The sequence below is a fragment of the Eretmochelys imbricata genome, chromosome 2 (assembly GCF_965152235.1).
Source record: "Eretmochelys imbricata isolate rEreImb1 chromosome 2, rEreImb1.hap1, whole genome shotgun sequence".
NCBI lineage: Eukaryota > Metazoa > Chordata > Testudines > Cheloniidae > Eretmochelys > Eretmochelys imbricata.
Window position 1 is genome coordinate 101,628,055 of NC_135573.1, and position 21,397 is coordinate 101,649,451.

The 21,397-nt window shown below is 40.9% G+C and overlaps 1 protein-coding gene across 7 annotated transcripts in view; it reads left to right on the top strand.

Annotated features, from left to right (window-relative positions):
• ZNF236 (zinc finger protein 236) overlaps nt 1-21,397 on the top strand; it is a 181,759-nt gene that overhangs the window by 57,241 nt on the left and 103,121 nt on the right. For 6 of the 7 annotated variants that reach the window (XM_077810525.1, XM_077810520.1, XM_077810523.1 and 3 more), the window contains 3 exons: nt 6,802-6,873; nt 13,089-13,292; nt 14,824-15,052. In XM_077810525.1, the coding sequence (XP_077666651.1) occupies nt 6,802-6,873; nt 13,089-13,292; nt 14,824-15,052 (505 nt within the window). The remainder of the gene's footprint in view (nt 1-6,801; nt 6,874-13,088; nt 13,293-14,823; nt 15,053-21,397) is intronic. The other variant, XM_077810522.1, reaches the window with a different exon arrangement.

A 21,397-nucleotide genomic window follows, 5' to 3' on the forward strand; every position in this document is an offset into this window, starting at 1 on the left:
TAAAACAGTGCCATGCAAATTCCTGTTCTCACTTTCAGGTGACCTTGTAAACAAGAAGAAGGCAGCATTATCTCTTGCAAATGTGAACAACTTGTTTGTCTGAGTGATTGGCTGAACAAGAAGAAGGACTGAGTGGACTTATAGGCGCTAAAGTTTTACGTTGTTTTATTTTTGAATGCAGTTATTTTTCATACATAATTCTACATTTGAGAGTTCAACTTTCACGATAAAGAGGTTGCACTACAGTACTTGTATTAGGTGAATTGAAAATTACTATTTCTTTTTACCGTGCAAATATTTGTAATCAAAAATAAATATAAAATGAGCACTATACACTTTGTATTCTGTGTTGTAATTGAAATCAATATATTTGTAAAATGTAGAAAACATCCAAAAATATTTAAATAAATGGTATTCTATTATTGTTCAACAGCGCGGTTATTTTTTTTAATCATGATTAATTTTTTTTAATTGCTTGACAGCCCTAAAATGAAATATAACTCAGAACATCAGGGTTCCAGAAGTCTCTAGCAGATCACCTCAGCAGATCCTTGAGCAGAGATCACGAATGGTCACTGAAGATTGACACACTATGGACATTTTTTCAAACTTGGGGTATGCTAACTGTGGGCCTATTCACTATGAAGTGGAACAGGGAATGTCACTGTTTCTGCAGCAGAACGGGATAAAGTCTAGGTTTGCTCACAGATCCGTTTCTGTTGTTACAGAGTGTGGGTCTGCTCTGTGCTTTTCCTCCTTATACCCTTGATGCCCAGGGTAATTCTCAATGGAGAGAGAGACTATTCACTAGCAGTGCAGAATATTTTATTAAATAGTAGAAGATTGTCCACCTGAGTCACTTACCTGCACAAATAGGAAAGTTTGTCGCTGGGCAAGAGGAATGTTTTTCCTGCCCAGGCAAGGATTCAGAATGTTCTGGAGTATTTACTACATCTGAATGAGTCAGATCTTTGTCTCAGCTATCTAACAGTACACCTTGCTGCAATTTCAGCTTTTTATCCTCTTGTGCATGGCCATCAGATGTTTTCAAATCCTGTATCAGTAAGATTTTTCAAAAGGAATATCTAGACTTTTTTCTTTTTAGAGAGACAATTTTCCCTGTGGGATTTGAACTTAGTATTGTCCATGTTAATGGCTCCTAAGTTTGAACTAATGGCTTTTTATCCTCTCTGGTATTGTTGACTAAGGTTGCTTTTCTAGTGGCAGTTACTTCCACTTAGGAGGGTTGGAAAACTGCTAGCATTAATGGCATTCCCTCCATATATATGATTATTTTTTATATACAAAGATAAGATTGCTAAGTTTCTCTCTGGTTACTGATTTCCATCTCAACCATCATCTTTTTACCTACCTTTTTTCCTAAACCACATTCTCACAAGGATGAGATAAAACTTCATTCCCTGGATGCCTGCTGTGCTCTTGCCTTTTATTTGGACAGGACAAAACCGTTTAGATCTTCACGGCAATTATTTGTTTTCTGCATGAACAGAATGGTGGTTATATCATAGCATATTTCTAGATTGAGCACCTTCTGCATTTCGACGTATGCACCTTCTGCATTTCGACGTATTGTTATTGTAAAATCAGCACTGCCTTTCAAGAAAACTGCACATCCCCAAGTAGCGTTCGTGGCCTTCTTAAACAACATTGTGTTGACAGATATATGTAGAGCCTAGACTCCTATTCACATATTTACCAAGCCTATGCCATTTCATCGGCCCCAGGGATGATGCTGACTTCGGGAGGGCTATTCTGCAGTCACTTTTCTGATAGATTCTGAACGCTTCTCCATAGTTAACTGTTTGGGAGTCACCTGAAGTGGAATAGACTAGGGTCTATCAGTTAACTCATACGATTCACTAAAAAAATTAATCACGATTAGTTGTAATTGTAATTGCGCTGTTAAACAATAGAATACAAACTGAAATTTATTAAATTTTTTTGGATGTTTTTCTGCATTTTCAAATATATTGATTTCAGTTACAACACAGAATACAAAGTGTACACTGCTCACTTTACGTTTATTTTTGATTACAAATATTTGCACTGTGAAAAACAAAAGAAATAGTATTTTGCAATTCACCTAATACAAGTGCTGTTGTGCACTCTCTTTATCATGAAAGTTGAACTTACAAATGTAGAATTATGTACAAAAAATAACCACATTCAAAAATAAAACAGTATAAAACTTTAGAGCCTCTGAGTCCACTCAGTTCTACTTCTTGTTCAGCCAGTTGCTAAGACAAACAAGTTTGTTTACATTTACGGGGGATAATGCTGTCCACGTCTTACTTTCAGTCTCCCCTGAAACTGAGAACTGGCGTTTGCATGGTGCTTTTGTAGTAGACATTGCAAGGTATTTACTTGCCAGATATGCTAAACATTATGTCATAGAATCATAGAATATCAGGGTTAGAAGGGACCTCAGGAGGTCATCTAGTCCAAACCCCTGCTCAAAGCAGGACCAATCCCCAATTTTTGCCCCAGATCCCTAAATGGCCCTCTCAAGGATTGAACTCACAACTCTGGGGTTAGCAGGCCAATGCTCAAACCATTGAGCTATCCCTCCCCTCCCTTCATGCTTTGACCACCAGTCCAGAGGGCATGCTGATGAAGCATGTTTAAAAAAAAGAAAAAGGAAAAAAAAAAAGCATTAATTAAATTTGAGACTGAACTCCTGGGGGGAGAATTGTATGTCTCCTGTTCTGTGTTATGCAAATTCTGCCATATATTTTATGTTATAGCAGTCTTGGATGATGACCTTGCACATGTTATTTGTTTTAAGAACACTTTCACTGCAGATTAGGGATGTAAATATTGTTTAAAAAGTTAACCGTTAGGATAGCTATAGCACTCAACTCAGAGTTTAAGAATCTGAAGTGCCTTCCAAAATCTGAGGGGGATGCGGTGGGGAACATGCTTTCAGAATCTTAAAAGAGCAATACTCTGGTGGGGAAAGTACAGAACCCAAATCACCAAAAAGGAAAATCAACCTTCTGCTGGTGGCATCTGACTCAGAGGTTGAAAATGAACATGCTCTGTCTGCACCGCTTTGGATTGTTATTGAGCAGAACCCATGGTCTATTTATTAGTTAGTCCTGCAATGAGTGCAGTGGTTTGAACTAGATGACCTCTCAAGTTTCCTTCCAGTCCTATGATTCTATGATCATCAGCATAGACATATGTCCTCTGGAATGGTGGTTGAAGCATGGAGGGACATATGAATTTTTAGTGCATCTAGCACGTAAATATCTTGCTACGCCAGCTACAACAGTGCCATGCAAACGCCTGTTCTCACTTGCAGGTGACACTGTAAACAAGAAGCAGGCAGCATTATCCAACCACTTCTGCACCAGGTCCTAGCTCTCACTTCCTTCCTCGCTCCCTCTCTCCTTAAAGACTCATTTCATGAGAATGTCTTCCTATAGAAGGTGGACCCTCTGCTATCAAGGGAATCCATAAAAGCTGTCTTCCTAATCTATTGATAGCAAAGAATTCCTGGTATTTCTTCATCCCCCACGAAGGTTGTTGGTTTAAGACTCTTTCTGGACTTCACAATCCTGAATAAGTATTTCAAGATATCAAAATTAAGGATTTTCTCCTTTAGAAAGAATCACTAGAGCGGGGTGGCCAAACTTACTGACCCTCCGAGCCACATATGACAATCCTCAGAAGTTCGAGAGCTGGAGTGCGCCTGCTGGGACTCGGGGCTTCAGCCCCATGGGAGGTGCCTGTTGGGTCCTGGGGCTTCAACAGGAGTGAGGCTGAAGCCATGAGCCCCAGTAGACGTGCCCCGTGGGGCTGAAGCCAAAGGTCACATAACACCCCCATTTTTTTTTTTGCCAAAGTTTGCTGACCTTGATGCATTTTGAATTCCAAGGATTTGGGAAAAACCAAACCTAGTAATAGCTGCTTGGTTCTAAAAACGACCATAGCAAATGAGACTTATATTTTGTCTCAATCCAGTTGGATATATAGAGCTTAGCATGCTTTGGGGGCAATGTTGTGTTAGAAACAGAATGTTAGAAAGCAGTTTGTGGGAGGAATTGCTCAGATAACAATAAAGGCAGCCAAATGGCTTTTTTGTTTATACAAGTTATAGCATTATTACTGTAAGGTCAAGGGATTTACTTTTCTGTTTTAAAAAGCGTGAATACTGTTTGAAAAGCATATTTTTCCCTGCAACTATTAAGTTCACTTGTATCTATTTGGGGACAGGAGTTGATATTCTCTCTCTCTCTCTCTCTCTCTCTATCTATAGATATACATATATCCCATATCTCTCTGTTTCCTTGGATTGTCTGTCAGTATCCATCTGTTGTCTCTTGTCTTATACTTGGATTATAAGCTCTTTGGAGCAGGGACCATTTTTTGTTCTTTGTTTGTCAGAGTGCCTCGCACAGTCGGGTTCTGCTCCTTGACTGGGGCATCTAGGCACAATGGTAATGCTAATTAATAGTAAAACAAACAAGTAAACAAAAAAAAATCTATGCACACATCCTACCCAAGAAGCTTGCTTTGATACTAAATGTAACTGTCTGGTTACTGGAAGGCATATATTAGGACAGTGTTTCTCTTTTCGTGTGTCCACAGCTGCCTGGGTGGTGATGGGGGGTGCGGGGGAGGGGACAAAGCAGTATCACCTCTCGCACCCTGCCCTTCTCTGGAGCCACAGATGCTAGAGGAGAAGGCAGCCGATGTGAGTTCACCACCTTGCCGGGTGCAGTGGGACTTGGGTTTCCGGCTTCAGCCATGGGGTGGCAGGCACCATCACCTGGCTCTGTCCCCTGGCTTAACCCCACCCCTGGCCCCCCGCTGCCTCCTCTGGTCCTGGGTTATGGCCACATGGTGGCAGGCTCCGTCCCTCAGCCGAAAGGTTTCAGGCTGTGGCTATGGGGCCACCAGATCCAGCCCCAGCAGCCAAGTGGTGGCAGAAGTGGGCTAACCACCCCCTTCCAGTTGCCCCTGGCCCCTGCTGCATTCTCCAACTTCGGGTTTCAGCCAAGTTCTCCGATCCTGGCTGCGTGGTGCCAGCCACCAAGCTTTGGGTTCCGGCTCTGGCATCCAGCTGCATGGCAGTGGGTGCTGGCCAGAGGCTCACCAACCCACCCCCATCACCTTTGGCCCCTGTTGCCTCCCCACTGATCGGCTCATCCACGGCTTAATTTGTCCCCTGGCTTGCCATGACTGAGTAAGTCTGTTGTGAAGAGTGATATTTGTATGGTTTGTTAATATCACTTTTTGCTACCTCCCAGCTAGCTAGCAAGTCTGCTGCTGTGAAAAATGATATTAACAAATGTACAAATATCACTTTTCAAAGAAGCAGACTTACTAGCTAGCAAGTCTTTAAAAAAAAGAAGCAACCAAAAAAGCTAAAGAAACTACAACAGCAAAAGACAAGAACGTGAAAACTTATTTGTTTTTATTCTGTTTAGGTCCAGTAAAGAATAGAGGCAACTGTACATTATTTTTATTATTGAGTCTGCAAAAAAACCCAACAACCCTATATCAGTGTTCCCTTTAATTTTTTCCATCCATGTGCAGAAAGAATTTTATGTGCCCCATATTGAGATAATGTGCGGATGTGTGCCACCAGCAGAAACCAAAAACCTAGATATAATATATATTTTTCAAAAATTACCATAAGGATAATTACTACAGTCAGGACGGGTTAGGCATTTTAGAACTCACTACTCAAAGAATTAAATTTAAGCATAAGAGAGGAATAAAGATTATGAAATGCATAGACCAGTCAAAAAACTAAAATAACACACATTGGAAGAAGTAACAACAGCAATACAATGTGTTGGGAGGTGAGTGTGAAAGACTGTGTGTGTGTGTGTGGGGGGGGAGCCTTGTCTCTACTTACTGTGGATCAACGCTGCAGCGATGGATCCACTGGCGGTTGATTTAGCGGGTCTAGTGAAGACCCGCTATGTTGACTGCTGATAGCTCTCCGATACTCCACTGGAACGAGAAGCATAAGGTAAGTCAACGGGAGAGTTTCTCCCGTCAACCTAGGGCGGTGTAGACACCACAATAAGTTGTCCTTAAAGTATGTTGACTCTGGCTACATTATTCACATAGCTGGAGTTGCGTAATTTAGGTTGACTTAGCCCCATAGTGTAGACCTGCTCTCAGAGAGACCTGCCCTTTTAAGTAGATTGGCATGTTCTGACACAGCAGCAGCTGCCAGCAAGCTTCCCTCTCCCCCTGCTCTGCGGAGATGGGGTACAGGAGTGGGCAGAGGAGGACACCCTGACATCAGTGCCCCCTCCCCCTCCTGCGCAGCAAGCAGGACGCTCCCGGGAGCAGCTTCAAGGCAGAGATCAGGAGCACTATGGCAGTGGGGGGAGGGACATCTGAAGTGTGCAGCATTTAATAGCCTGCTGGGCACTCGCCCAGACTCACAGCTTAGAGGGAACTTAGCCCTACACGAATAAATGGCAATGGACATGTATATTTGCATATTTATTTGTTTTTTTTCTTAAAGTGAATTAAGTACTTCAGGAAAAATTCTCAGAGTGGCCACCAGCAAGCGTTGGTGGCTGCACTCTGAGGCCACCAAAAAATTTGTTGTGAGAACCCCTAAGTTAATGTATATGCATTATGAAGAGAACCCTGGATATCTATCCAACCCCTAAAGTGTCTCTTTTACTCTAGCTGTGGTTTTGATGTTATTGAAAGCTAATTTGTAAGTTTTAACTTTAATATAAAGTGTATGTTTTTTTTTTCATTTAATACAGTAGCTTACTGTCTTTGCCATTCTTCTGTTTGTAGGATCCTGTGGCCCAGCCTCTAATGACGTCTCCTGCTAACCTGATGCAACCTGTTGATAATAAATGGAAGAATGTAAGTATAGAGATTTTCTTAATTTATTTGTGTCAGTACTGAGATGGCAGGCATGTTAAAAGGGGAATTGCAGCTCTCAGAACTTTGCAAACATTTACTAATATTATGTATTAACAAACACACAGTCCTCTGGAAGGTGGATTGATATTTGATTAAAGGGCCTTATATAATGCTGTGCCCAATTTGTGAATGAAAATCTGTTAATTCTTGTAAATGGTTAATTCGGAGTATAACAAGTCAATTCATAAACATTTCCTGATAACTGCATACACAACTCCATGCAAAAACTCTTGGAAAACACATGTCAGATACTCCCATTCCAGTCCCTGTATGGTGGGTAAGATAACTAGTGTACCATAAAAAGGGTTCTAAAAGCATTAGGGAGTGCATCCATTAGGGAGGACTCATGCAATGCAGGAACTGTGGAAGAGAACTTCAAGGCTGCGTTCCAAGGACTCTCTAGGAAGCACCAGCATAAGAGCTGGTGGCAGACGGTGTACTTTGAAATGCTTTTTTAATATATCATTTTATAATTAAAACCCCCATCCCTGACCTTCATAAAAGGCAGTCTTTTAAAATATATTGCTTTCTTTGGAAGATTTCAACTTGTTTTGTTGAATCAGTCTCTACAAGCTCAACTACCTTTGTTTGGTGGAAAGTGGGGAACTTATAAATAATCAAAAATAAGTAGATTACCTGAGAGGAGAAAGGTATTGTTATATAGAAGAAATAAAATTAGGACTCAAAAATACTTTCTTACGAAGGATATTTTAGCTAGAATGCTTTGGAATACAGTATACATAGTCCATTAGGTTTGCAAGTGGCATTTGTTATATATTTTGCATGACAGCTTGGTGCTTAAGAAAGACAAGGGCTTAATATGAATAAGATGCAGTTGTCATGTATGTAAATGTCAGATTATTCAAAAGCTTTCAAACAATACTCAAGGGAAAACTTCGCCAGAAGCTGGGAATGGGCGACAGGGAATGGATTACATGATGATTACCTGTTCTGTTCATTCCCTCTGGGGAACCTGGCATTGGACACTGTCAGAAGACAGGATACTGGGCTAGATGGACCTTTTGTCTGACTCAGTGTGGCCATTCTTATGTTCTTAACTGGTCACCCGTTTTCCCCCTCTTATCGTTAATGGATAGGCGAAACCATTTCTTATGCAGCTGGTGATTAAGCAGTCAGTGAGCACCCTGGTGGTCTAAATTTACATTGCTTCTAGCCTTTGCTGCTTCCTCATTATAATAGAGATGTTGAGTGGGGCTCCAGAAAGAAGCAGGTGTTCAGAGAAAGGAGTCCGCTATTTAGTAACTCAGCAACCAGAGCAGAATCAGCAATGAGCAGGTGGCTAGCAAAGACTGAGTGGTAGAGATTGAGGGGGAAACTTTAGTCTACTGTACTTCTTTTTTTTCCCTCAGGACTTCATCCCCAGAACAGTTGATGAGGGCAGGTATTTCAGCCACATAGTCACCTGATTAGCATTCCCATTGCTATATACATTTGCTCTTGGTAAAAACGTCAGATTTTCATATGTTACTGCCTACAACTCAAATTTGAAGTCAGTGGGTTGCACCTCTCAAAATTGGGTATTAAATCTCTTAGGGTCTTAAGTGTGAAAACTTTTGTAAATATTTTGCTTTCACTAAAATGCACTTTTTTTTTTTGTAAATGGTACAAACCCTTGTTGATTACGGGTCTGACAAATACAGTTCTTTACTATTTTTATGATAGGAAAGAGTAAAAGGTTTTTTTTTTTTTTTTTTTTTTTTGAAAGCTAAACAATACCATGCTTTCTTATTCTTAAAAGGACTGGATGGCAGACCTCTTTATTATGGAATAGTAATAAAACATTTGGCTCTTTGTGCTGTATTATAAGTTGGCTACATGATAAGCATTCAAAGTTACAGCCTGGAAGGAAATCTTGGCACTTTTATAAATATAATGGGGGAACATTATGGAAATGGTAACTAAAATTTTTCTGGTTTCAGAGTAACAGCCGTGTTAGTCTGTATTCGCAAAAAGAAAAGGAGTACTTGTGGCACCTTAGAGACTAACCAATCTATTTGAGCATGAGCTTTCGTGAGCTACAGCTCACTTCATCGGATGCATACCGTGGAAACTGCAGCAGACTTTATATATACACAGAGAATATGAAACAATACCTCCTCCCACCCCACTGTCCTGCTGGTAATAGCTTATCTAAAGTGATCATCAGGTTGGGCCATTTCCAGCACAAATCCAGGTTTTCTCACCCTCCACCCCCCCCCCACAAATTCACTCTCCTGCTGGTGATAGCCCATCCAAAGCGACAACTCTTTACACAATGTGCATGATAATCAAGTTGGGCCATTTCCTGCACAAATCCAGGTTCTCTCACCCCCTCACCCTCCTCCCAAAAACCACACACACAAACTCACTATCCTGCTGGTAATGGCTCATCCAAAGTGACCATTCTCCCTACAATGTGCATGATAATCAAGGTGGGCCATTTCCAGCACAAATCCAGGTTTTCTCACATCCCCCCCACCCCCATACACACACAAACTCGAGTTTGTGTGTGTATGGGGGTGGGGGGGATGTGAGAAAACCTGGATTTGTGCTGGAAATGGCCCACCTTGATTATCATGCACATTGTAGGGAGAATGGTCACTTTGGATGAGCCATTACCAGCAGGATAGTGAGTTTGTGTGTGTGGTTTTTGGGAGGAGGGTGAGGGGGTGAGAGAACCTGGATTTGTGCAGGAAATGGCCCAACTTGATTATCATGCACATTGTGTAAAGAGTTGTCGCTTTGGATGGGCTATCACCAGCAGGAGAGTGAATTTGTGGGGGGGGGGTGGAGGGTGAGAAAACCTGGATTTGTGCTGGAAATGGCCCAACCTGATGATCACTTTAGATAAGCTATTACCAGCAGGACAGTGGGGTGGGAGGAGGTATTGTTTCATATTCTCTGTGTATATATAAAGTCTGCTGCAGTTTCCACGGTATGCATCCGATGAAGTGAGCTGTAGCTCACGAAAGCTCATGCTCAAATAGATTGGTTAGTCTCTAAGGTGCCACAAGTACTCCTTTTCTTTTTGTAAAATTTTTCTGTGGTTTCATTGAAACATTATGACCTATGTGTGAACATATACAAACATACATAACACCTAGTCTAATGTGTAAGTGCAGATGCACACACATGCTGTCTAAATTGTCTAATCGATTGTTTTCCCCTTAATATTATGTTCTGCCAGCCCTTCAATGAAGGGTTGTCCTCCTCTTGCTGAAGAATGGGCAGCTTATAGAGCTGTCAAACTAGGACTGCTTGCTCCTCTAAGGATCTCTGCTACATTCTGCTCCCAGAAAGTACTATTTCTGAAGTTGTTGCACCTCCGTATATAAAATTGTTTTCTGTGGTCTAACAGCAGTAAGTACAAAATGAAGAATATATGTATTATTGTTAATCTGTTTAGACAGAGTTTCTGTCAAATTGAGATCTGAGCAGAGATCGTGCCACCCTGATCCTCAATAAGATGAACAAAGATAAACACTGCGTGTGTGTGTGTGTATGTACAGGGTGACAAATATCTATTCTTGTGAGTGTCAGCTCACTTTTTTTAATGTTGATTCAGAACTATTCATCCAATTCCAAGGAGGGAACTGCAAGGTGAAACAATTTTTTTTTTTATCCTAATTATTTGGAATCATCACAAAATGTGAAGGCAAGGTCTTTACCCTATCAGGTCTGCAAGAGAGTGTTTCAGCTATGGAAAGAGCCGTGGAGGAATAGCTTTTCAAAATGGAAAACAAAATTACAGTGAAAGACTAAGTGAAATTCATCCTGAACCAACTTTGGTAGTATGCAGACAGGACTCTACTTAGTGCACCCTGAAGCGATAAGGTGGCTCCTCATTGCTTGAGGAACAGAAGTGAATATTAGTCTGTGTATGCTCAAGAACAGAACTGCATGGCCAGCGAATGTATGTTGCAGTATCCTTTTTATTGTTAAGGAAATAAAAGAAAAGCTCTCTGAGTAAGTGTATATTCGAGTGGTTTTCAAGTTAAGTGGAAAGAATAAGGCTAGCCACCCTGTTTGTTTTATTCCAGGTTTTAAAAAGGAAAAATAAAATTAGCTGAAGAATGAGTCCTTGGATTTGTTCTTCACCCTTCTTTCTAAGGATGAAGAGAAAAGAAAAAGGGAGCGAGCCAAGATGGGTGGAGAAGTTTGATTTTTAGACTAGAACAAAAATTATTTTCATCATTGTACTTTGTCATTCAAAAGTTATTTAAATTTTTGGAGTAAAAAGAGGTTGAATCAAAGAAGTGAAAAAACTGAAGGAGGCATTACCTTTATAGTTCAGAGAGGACGTTTTATGGTCTATTACTTTCTAGCCTGGAACAGGTTATTACAAGGAGGATGAATTTCCTCATATAAAGGCAGAAGATTGTAGATTAAAACAAAATCAAAAAGATAAACCTGACTTGTCTGAAGAATGTTGCTGTATTATCACTATCTTTTTTTGTTTTTGTTTTTAAATTAATAACCTTGTAATTGTTATTGAAGGAGATTTTCCAAGGGACTTGGCATATAAAGTGAGGGAGGCTTTTAAGAAGAAAGCAATCAGTACCCTGTGCCTGTTGTTCATTTAGACCAAAATATTTCTGCAAAGAGCTGAAGAATTGATCCCCAGTACGGATAAATCTATAAAATTGTCTTTCGGATCATGTCTATATTATTTTTCTTTGTGGCAGGTGCCCCCAGGTACTCTCTTAAAACAAACAAACTCCAGATGGCTTGCTGGCGGAAGATAGTGTCTCAACTATAGTGACTGAGACGTAAAACTGAGAGCCAAGTAAAATAATTGTTAGCTTCTGCTGAATACCAAAGTGTCAGATAAATGGAAGAGCACTATCTGTCAACAGGAAGTGATAAAAGGTGGTCTCCTGCTTAAAGCAGATGACAGGGACACTGGAAGTCTGCAAAGCACCCTAAGTATGAAGTAATTTTATTAGAAGTAATAACTTACTCTATACAATACAATAAAAGTTGTTTGAAAGAAAGTGGTAGAGATGGGACCAGATGGCTCACCTTTGTTGGCCACTTTCCTACAATGAAGGATTGGTTAAGGAGGCCTGTAATATAAGGCAGTCTTGTGGGCAGACTGCAGGCGGAGAGCCTCCAATTTCCCCTCTTGGACTGTTGAAATAAAACATCACCAAGGTTTTTTCTTGGTCAGAAATACCTCTCCTTGGGGACTGAACATATTAACCTAAATAAAACTTCAAAGAAGAATCAAGATTCCAAAACAAAGTCCATACAGAATGAAGGTTTTGCTTCCATACTTTGGTAGACCACTCCAGGCCCTATGTGGCTGGACTCTCAGTCCTAACTCCTGGGACTTTCTTCTGGAGCCTGCTCACTCCTAGCAGTCTCTGATCCCTGAGCATTCCCCCCTTCTTGCAGCTTCCTGCTGATCTTTATAGGGAAATCTCCTGATTTCTCCAAATGTGGCTTCTTAGTAATCAGGGTTGGCTGTCCCAGGTCTTCCAGCCCTGTACATGGTTTCAAGGGGAAAAGGGAAATCCTGGATGGCCACTGTTGACTTTCTTTCTCAGCAATAGGTCTACCAATATGATTATACACTTATTCACAGAGAGTTTATTTTATATAATTTGTGGACTGTATTACCAATTCACACATATATACAATAGTCTGTTTCACAAAGGCTTAACAGTTGAGTTTAACTCTGAAACTGTGTATCACAGAGGCATCATTACTTTTATTAAATATGCTAGACAGTTTACTAATATACTTACGTATTTTTGATAAAAAATAAAAGCTTTTTGAAGTATTTTTTGTGATTACATTTATTTTTTTGTGTACCCTTACTTGCAAAATTCAATCATTCAAAATAGGTCCCCAAGCTGTGAGAATGGGTGAGGGGCCAATATTTTATCATAAACTTAATTCAAGCTGTAAGCTTACAGCTGTATAGCTTGGGGAAAACTCCTTCCGGAAGGAGACTAGAGGAGCAGTCCTTTAGTGGAACAGCAGTCCTTGAATGACAGCTCTGTAAACTCCCCAGTCTTACATGAGTGGACATCCCCACAATGGACAATTAGCAGACATATTTCAGATAAAGAAAATAGACTGGTAAGTCAAACTTTCTTTATACTTATCTCTTTCATTTTCCGTTACACATATACTGCTGTATATTTCAGGCCACACATTTTCGGTCTCCACTTCTTCAACAGACAGAAAACCAAGTAACTTCAGCTGCAGGTCAACAAGGGCAACAGGCTGTAACAGATGTCATCCAGCAGCTCCTTGAGCTGTCAGAGCCAGGTCCAGTAGAAAATAACCAGCCCCAGCAACCTGGCCAGCAACTCAATATTGCAGTGGGACTCAATCGAGACATTTTGCAGGTAGGGCGTATTTACATAATAAGTAGTGTCTTTCAACAGTGTCTTTGTAATTATCTTATCTTTCTAGTGAAATCAGCAGTTGATTACAACAATAAGGTGTTTGTATGCCTGAATTGACTTCTTTGCCTAACAGGAAAAATCGAAATAATGAAAGTGCAGAGTGCAGCAAGATGTTTCTTTGGCCCCATTATGCGATCAGATTGGAATGCAGTAAATACTAGTTGGAAGTGAATGACACTAAATATTTTTTAAAATTAAGGTTGTCCTTTTTTTTGTTTTGTTTTTCTGTGGTCCATGGACTACTTGTGGCATTCAAGGACCTAAATTGCGGCCATCCAGGATGAGCATGTTAAGACATTTTCTATTTGATTATGAATTGAGAATTTGTTCCCTGAGCTGCACCCTGTGATGTTTAAGCTGGACTATTTGGATCAACCCTCTTTCAAACTCACTGCTCTCCAATTGCCTCTTAATGCTTCTTTTGTAGCATCCGGGGCTCAGCTGGAAGAAAGGGAACAGAACAGGACAGAAAACATTAATCTTAAATAGTGGTCGTGGCCCCTTGATCTTTCTCAGATCTGTTCAGTCTTCAAGCTGAAAAGGTTGCGCACGATTTATGTATTAGTGTCTCTTCTCTTGAGCACCAGCCAACCACAGTATTCATCTGAACCCCTTTTTGAAACATTCAGGCCTTAATTCTGCAATGCGCTGTTATCCCTGAGCAGAGCCCTATCAGGTCAGTGGGGTTTTCTGCGGATACAATGAAATAGGATGAAAGCCTAAGGGCTATCTACACTACAAACTTAGGTCAGGTTAATTATAGCGCTCAGGGCTGTGAAAAATTTTAGAGCCCTGAGCGATGTAACTAAGCTGACCTAAGCCTCAGTGTAGACACCACTAGATTGATGGGCTAGCATTTGTAGTGTAAACATACCCTTATTCTATGAATCCTAACTACCCTCTCCCCACCAAAAGAGAAGAAATTGTTCTGCTTTGAGATTAGTTTTTCCAGTTATTGGATGTATAGGTCTGTATTTTTGGAGTACAATTTAACATATTATCTCTCCAACTTTAATGGAATACAATTTAAAAAAAAATCTAGTTCTTATTGTTTTTTAAATTAGAAGTAACTGATAAAAATGAGAATTTGAATGGAGATTTAAGAGAAAACATCTTTTTAATTGGGCTTTGTAGATCTGATTAGTTTTCTGGGGAGTCATTGCTTGTACACATTGCTGGAGAAAATCCAGTTCCAGTCGAATAATGTAATGTACACAAATTACTGGAAAAAAACAGTTCCAGTTGAATAATGTGATTAGCTAAACATATTACTGTTTACCACCTTTGTACAGGAAAGATCTCTAAATCTTTGCAATTTTGAAATTCAGCTAAAATTTTGTAGTTGTAAGAAACTTGATTAAATGCCATTAATCATAACTGTATTGAATCTCCTTTATAGTTGTTTGAGCAGAGGTTTAGAATAACTTGTGTAGTTTTTCTTTCCTAATCTTCTAGTTTTGTTTTGCCTTAGCAAGCCTTAGAAAACAGTGGGCTATCTTCAATTCCAGTCTCAGCGCATCCTACAGACTGCAGCCAGGCTAAGAATCCTACAACTCAGGATCACAATCCAGATGTTCAGAATCTTTCTAGTCATCAAGCTGACCCTAATAATGCAGAACAAGATAAAGAGCAAGAAAGCCCAGATAAGATGGATAAAAAAGAGAAAAAGGTTATAAAGAAAAAGTCACCATTTTTACCTGGTAATGTTGGAAATGTTTTCTACATACAACTTTTGTGCAGTAATAACTACAATATCTTACAGTTCTCTGTAGCACCTGTCACTGTAGTGTATAGGAACTTCCTAAAACACATGCAGTTGATATATCAATAAAATGCTTATGGAATTTCAAAACCACTAATACTTTATTTGTTTTTAACAGAACTTGTGTGTGCGCACTGGTTTCCATTTTCTCTACCCCATTCTGTGCATCCAAGTTTGGATTTTTCCTATTCATCCTTAGATCAGATTGAAGATCAGTACAGTAAAGGCATTGCCGGTACTACTTCAGTGCCAGTTGGTTGGAGTTCTGTGACAAGCAATACTTAAGCTTCTGCTGCTCAGAGTTTAATAGTCATCTTATGTTGCTTGTTCTTTGTGTAGGAAGCAGAGACTTACAGTTGATCCCAAAACAGGAATCCCATGCCCTACAGCATTCTTCAACCAGTTCAGACTGTCTGGCACACTCCGACCACTTACATCCCCACCCCCACGGGAGCAGAGAAAAGAGGTACTATGTGCCTGCAGAGGGGTTTGAGTTTCTGTTCTTTCACCCATCCCCCCCCCCGTCCCCCATCCAATTCCCTGGTCACAGAGGCAGCGGTGGAGCGAGTCTGGCAGCACCACCCATGCTCCACCTTAGTGGCTAAAGAGGGCAAGTGACTGGACCTTCTGGGTCGAAAGGTCTTGTCCTCTGTCAGCCTTCAGTTTCAAATCTCAAATTACTTGGCTCTATTCACTAAATCAGCGGTTCTCAAACTGTGGGTTGGGACCACAAAGTGGGTCAATGGGGTCACCAGGGATGGATTAGCCTTGCTGGGGGAATGTTTGAACCTGTTCCTATGACCTATGAGGACGCAGGGTTCTATTCCACCTATTTCCTGGTTCTCAAGAAGAAGGGCGGGTGGAGACTGATCTTAGACCTCAGTCATCTCAACCACTTCATATGCAAGCCAAAGTTTTGTATTGTCATCCTAGCAGCCATCATACCTTTGCTAGAAAAGGACATATGGTTTACGGCTCTTGATATGCAGGATGCTTTCTTTCATGTAGACATCCATCCTACCCACAGACATTTCTTTAGATTCATGGCAGGTCCTCAATACTTCCAATACAGGGTTCTATTGTTCGGACTCACCAGTGCTCTGTGGTCTTCACCAAAGTTTTCTCGGTAGTAGGGACCCATCTCCATGTCAAGGGATCATTATATTCCCTTATCTCAACGACTGACTGATAGCAGCGTGATCCAAAGCAGAGGCTCGAGTCTTAACCTCCATGATCTTCACGTTCCTCTCCTCACTGGGGGTGAGTGTAAAGGTTGAAAAATCAAGTTTTCATCCCACACAGTCCCTAGAATTCATTGGGGCCCACATCGGTGTAGTCTCTGCATGTGCCTACCTACTGGAGGACAGCTTCCAGACTCTACAAGAACCAGTTACCAAGGTGGTCTCCAATCCTTCTGTTCCGGTCAGGATTTGCCTTTCCCTTAGTCACATGGCGACCTGCACGTACATTACCGCCTTCTCTTGTCTTTGCTTTCACTGCCTGCAACTGCGTGGCTCTGAGGGCCTATTCTCCTGTGCACCATACCATGGACTTCCTACTGACAGTTCCCCTGCCCCCAAGATTGTCTCCTCCCTCTAATGGTGGACAAACCCAGGTCATGTCTGTATCAGGATAGCCTTTTTCTCATCATCACCAAGCATGACGATTGTCATGGATGTGTCACTCATCGGATGGGGCGCCCACATGGGTGAGCACATGACACGGGACTTGAGTCACTCAGGTAGAGTGGCCAGTTTTGGTTTGGATGTATTCCTGGAGATTCATAATTTTTAAATAAGGATTAATCTTTAATTCCTGGAGACTCCAGGCCAGTCCTGGAGGGTTGGCAGCTGTACACTCAGGAATCCCAAATGCATATCAACATCCTGGAAATTCAGGCAGTACGGAGAACATTTAGTGCATTTCTCCCATCCATTCACTCCTGTCATGTTCTCATTGTGTCGGACAATTATCCCCACCATTTCCTACATCAACAAATGGGACCATGATGTTGTCAGTGCTCTGTGCGGAAGTTGTTTGTCTTTGGGATTTGTGCATTACCCACAAAATCCTGTTGTCAGCAGTGTATCTTCCTGGGACTCGGAATATAATGTTGGACTCTCTCAGCAGGAAATTCATGGCTGACCATGAATGGGACCTTCATGACACTGTGGCTGCTGACCTTTTTGACCGCTGCGGGACTCTGACCTGGGACTTCCTGCATCCCACACCAACAGCAAATGTACCCAGTACTGCTCCAGGGGCTGGGCGGGGGGTGGAGAGGAAGAGGAGATCAGCGCCCTTTCTCAAGGCAGTGCCCTAGTTATCCGCTGGTCAGACCAAATCGTTTATGACTTTCCTTCCCTACTGCTCCTGCCACACGACCTACACAAGATCAGACAGGAGAGAGCGATGGTCATTCTGATCGCCTCATTCTGCCCTCACAGTTTCTGGTTTCCCCTCCTCCAGTGCATGTTGACGTGTCCCCTGCTTCCACTGCCAGTTTTCTTGGAACTCCTCACGCAACATAGCTGCAGGATCAGGCATCTTAATCTGTAGATGCTTCACCTAAGAGCTTGGTTTTTGAACAGACATCTTCCTCTAGAGCAGGAATGTTCATCAGCTGTACAAGACATCCTCTCAAGTAGCAGAAAAGAGTCCACGAGGTGGGTCCTATAGGGCTGAATGAAAGCGTTTCACCCTATGGGCCCAGCAGAGGGGTTTTGCCCCTGAGCACATGGCCATCCCTCCTCTTCTGGACTATCTCCTGTCCCTGAAGGCTTCAGGACTTGCTCTCAACTCCGTCAAGGTTCATGTAGCCACTGGCAGTGTCTTGCACCCTCTTGTGGAGGGGCATTCTGTCTTTACGCATCACTTGACTACCAGGTCAGACTACCAGATCTCCTCTAGACTTAGCCGCCTGTTCAACCCTTTGCTCTGCAATGGGACCAACCATTCCCCCAGCAAGGCTAATCAGTTTTGTCCTCTCGGTATTGATGAAATTGCCCTTTGAACGTATGGCCTCCTGCTCCCTGTCTCTCTTTTCCAGGAAGGTTGCCTTCCTGGTAGCTATTACTTCTGCAAGAAGGGTAGGCGAACTGGAGGCTATAATGGAAAACCCTCCTTTTACTAAGTTCCCTAAGGACAAGGTTTCCCTGCACTTACAACCTTTGGCAAAAACTTGGAGTGTATCCTGCTTTCATCTCAACCAGCCCATACACTTACCTGCTTTCTTTCTGAAGCCTCACACTTCAGCGGAGGAACAACACCTTCACTCCCTCAGTGTCCACAGGGCCCTGGCCTTCTACCTGCAGAGGATGAAATCACTCAGAAAGTTCCCTGGACTGTTTATTGCTCTAGCGGAAAGGATTAAAGGTCAAGTGACCTTCACTCAAAGGGATCTCTATGTGCCTTTCGGGGTGCATTATGCTCTGCTGTTAGTTATCATTACTGTCATCACCCCTTGGGGTATAAGTCCATTCCACGAGAGTGCAAGCATAGACTACAGCTGTGCTTCACAATGGACTGATTATGGACATATTTAGGGTGGCCACGTGGAGTTCGGTACATACCTTCTCTTCCCATAAGCCTTAGCGGAAGACTCTACGATGGATGCCTCATTCGGCGTGGCTGTTCTCCATTACGTGATTTCATTGTCTTCCTCGCTCTTTCCTTCTAACCAGGTACTGCTTGTTAATCACCCTCAGTGGAATACAATAGAGACATCGCTCAAAGAAGAGGAGATTACTTATCTGTAACTGGAGGATCTTCGAGATGTATGGTCCCTACCTGTATTCCAGCCCTGCATTCCTTCCCCTCTGTTGCGGATCTGTTTGATTTGTGGTAGTGAAGGAACTGAGGGCACGGTTGGTCCATCCTGTCCTTTATGTCTTTTTGGACGAAACCATGAAGCAGAGCAAGGGTGCATGCACGGACCAACGGATGCTACTGCTTTTGAAATCTCCAGGTCTAGATGCATGGTGCATGCATATAACTCTTGGTGGAATACAGATAGGAACTACGCATCTCGAAGAACCTCCAGTTACAGATAAGTAACCTCCTCTTCTCCAGAGTGGCATAGGCTGAAGTTCTGCTTGGCTAAAGCCAAGTTCCAGTGCATCTACTAAACTCTCTGGAAGGGAAGTTTCAGTTCTCACAAGCTCTAAATTATCTGCTGACATATTAGTGCTTGAGGAATGGCTGCCATCTTGGCTGAAACCAGAAACTGAACTGAAGACCTCCAGAGCTAAAAGCATGAGTCTCTACAGCCTCAGCTAAAGAACCTGGCTCTCTAGCTTACATCTTTAACTGTTCACAGTTGATTGGGCATAGAGGGAAAGAGATAACACACTCCACCTAGTGAGTTACACATTTTGAGATATGTGATTTCCATCACTTATGTGGTACATTACAGTAAAGTAATGAGACATAAAAATTAACACATAATATATAATACATAGAAAATACTACATGTGTAAGAACACTGAATTAAGGTTGCTGTGGGAATTACAATTTTGTAAGTGTGAACTCTCAATTATAACATTGTATTAATAACAATTTCTTTGAAGTTTATTTTCTCCTAGTTTAGCTTCTAGTTTTTCTTATTTTAGTGAAATAATAATTTTGGGTTTGTGACATCACAGTCCCTTTCTTTGGGAAAGGATGGGATGTGAGCAAGTCAGCATTATGTCTTAACTGCCTAATCGAATCCACTGTGCAACCGTCTTAAATGATGTTAAACTGTGTCTACATGGGCACTGAGAGGGGAGTTTGAGTTGACTTTAGCTACCTCAGGTGAGCTAACGTGACTGAAAAATACATTGCTTATGTAGAGAATCCCAGTGTTGTCTAATGCTTCTCAGTTTTATAGGGAGTTAAAAGCCTATTAGGTGTGTGGAGCCCATTTCCTACATACCAAGGTATGCAAAGTGTAACATTAATATCAAAAGTAACTTATTTTAATTTTGATTTTTTTAAGATAGCTAGAACAAAGGAAAAACTTTAAAAATATCAGGTGTCAGACATATGAAACTTGTTTTTAAAGAAGTGAATTCTACTGCATTTGAATGGGCATCAAGCAAGTTTGTGAAGACCTGGTACGCTGGTATTTGCAGCTAATACAAATACATTGGAAATGACACATAATCTATAAACAGGATTCTAAACATTAAGACTATTTTGCAAATGTAGGGGGTAAAATATGAAAGGTATTAGTAATAAAATTCTTAAATGTAAGATTAAACTTGGATGAATGAATCCTGTTTCCATGAAAAAGTACATTGCTTAAATTTAATCTTTCAGTTCTGTTTTCCTTTTAAAAATTTAATAAGAACAAAATTCTGATTTGTAGGCTAAATTATTTTAAATTCAGTGGTACATGTATAGTATGTTGACTTAAGTTCTTTCAGGGTGTGCACTAAGTTGAATTTCTTTAGGCAGAATGTTCTTAATGTAAGAGAGAATTTTTCTTCAAGTGGCTCTGCATGCTCCCTACCTCATGCAGTCTAATGGTGGAACCTTCACAAGCAGTGCCTGTTGGGGTGCTTTCTCTTAATACATATTCTTCACAACTCAGAGACAGATGTAGGTTTCATTTTTAGAAGGTACACATGATACATTTTTTAAGTGATTTATTTTGAAAACTTTTCAGATTAGTTTTATAGCTATATCAGAAAATGAATGATTGTTTGGTTATTTCATTTACCAAAGGTAATTGAAGCAGATAGTTCACCTCTCAATGACTTCATAAATATCTCCAATTCAACAGGTTAATCATTAATATTTAGAGGATTTTCTTGTCATGCTGTATTAGGAGGAAAACCTCACCAGATGGACATTTAACTAAAACAACAACGTTATGTATTCTGGATTTTTTTCTTCAACAGCAAACATATAATATTTTAACAAAACAAGCATATGAATTTTTTAATTTAGTTAAACATTCAAGTTTTTTAAAATCAGGTTTGTTTTTGTTAAAATTGTTTTAAACTAAAATAGTTAAATGAAATATTAAAAAAACAAATTAAATCGACTGGGTCAGCCATGTCAACATGAGAAACTTAAAATATTGGCTTCTGCAGCTAACTCAGTTGTCTTCACCTTCATTTTCCTGTTTGTTCATAATCTGGAAAAGAAGAACAAGCTTTCCTGCTTTTTCAGGTCTCAAACGATTTCTCAATTTGGAATGAATTAGTCCAAAGGAAGAAAATATTCTTTCTACACCAGCAGAAGAAGCTACTGCTGTTAAAAATGAGATTATCACTTCAACAGTCTCTGAATCCAA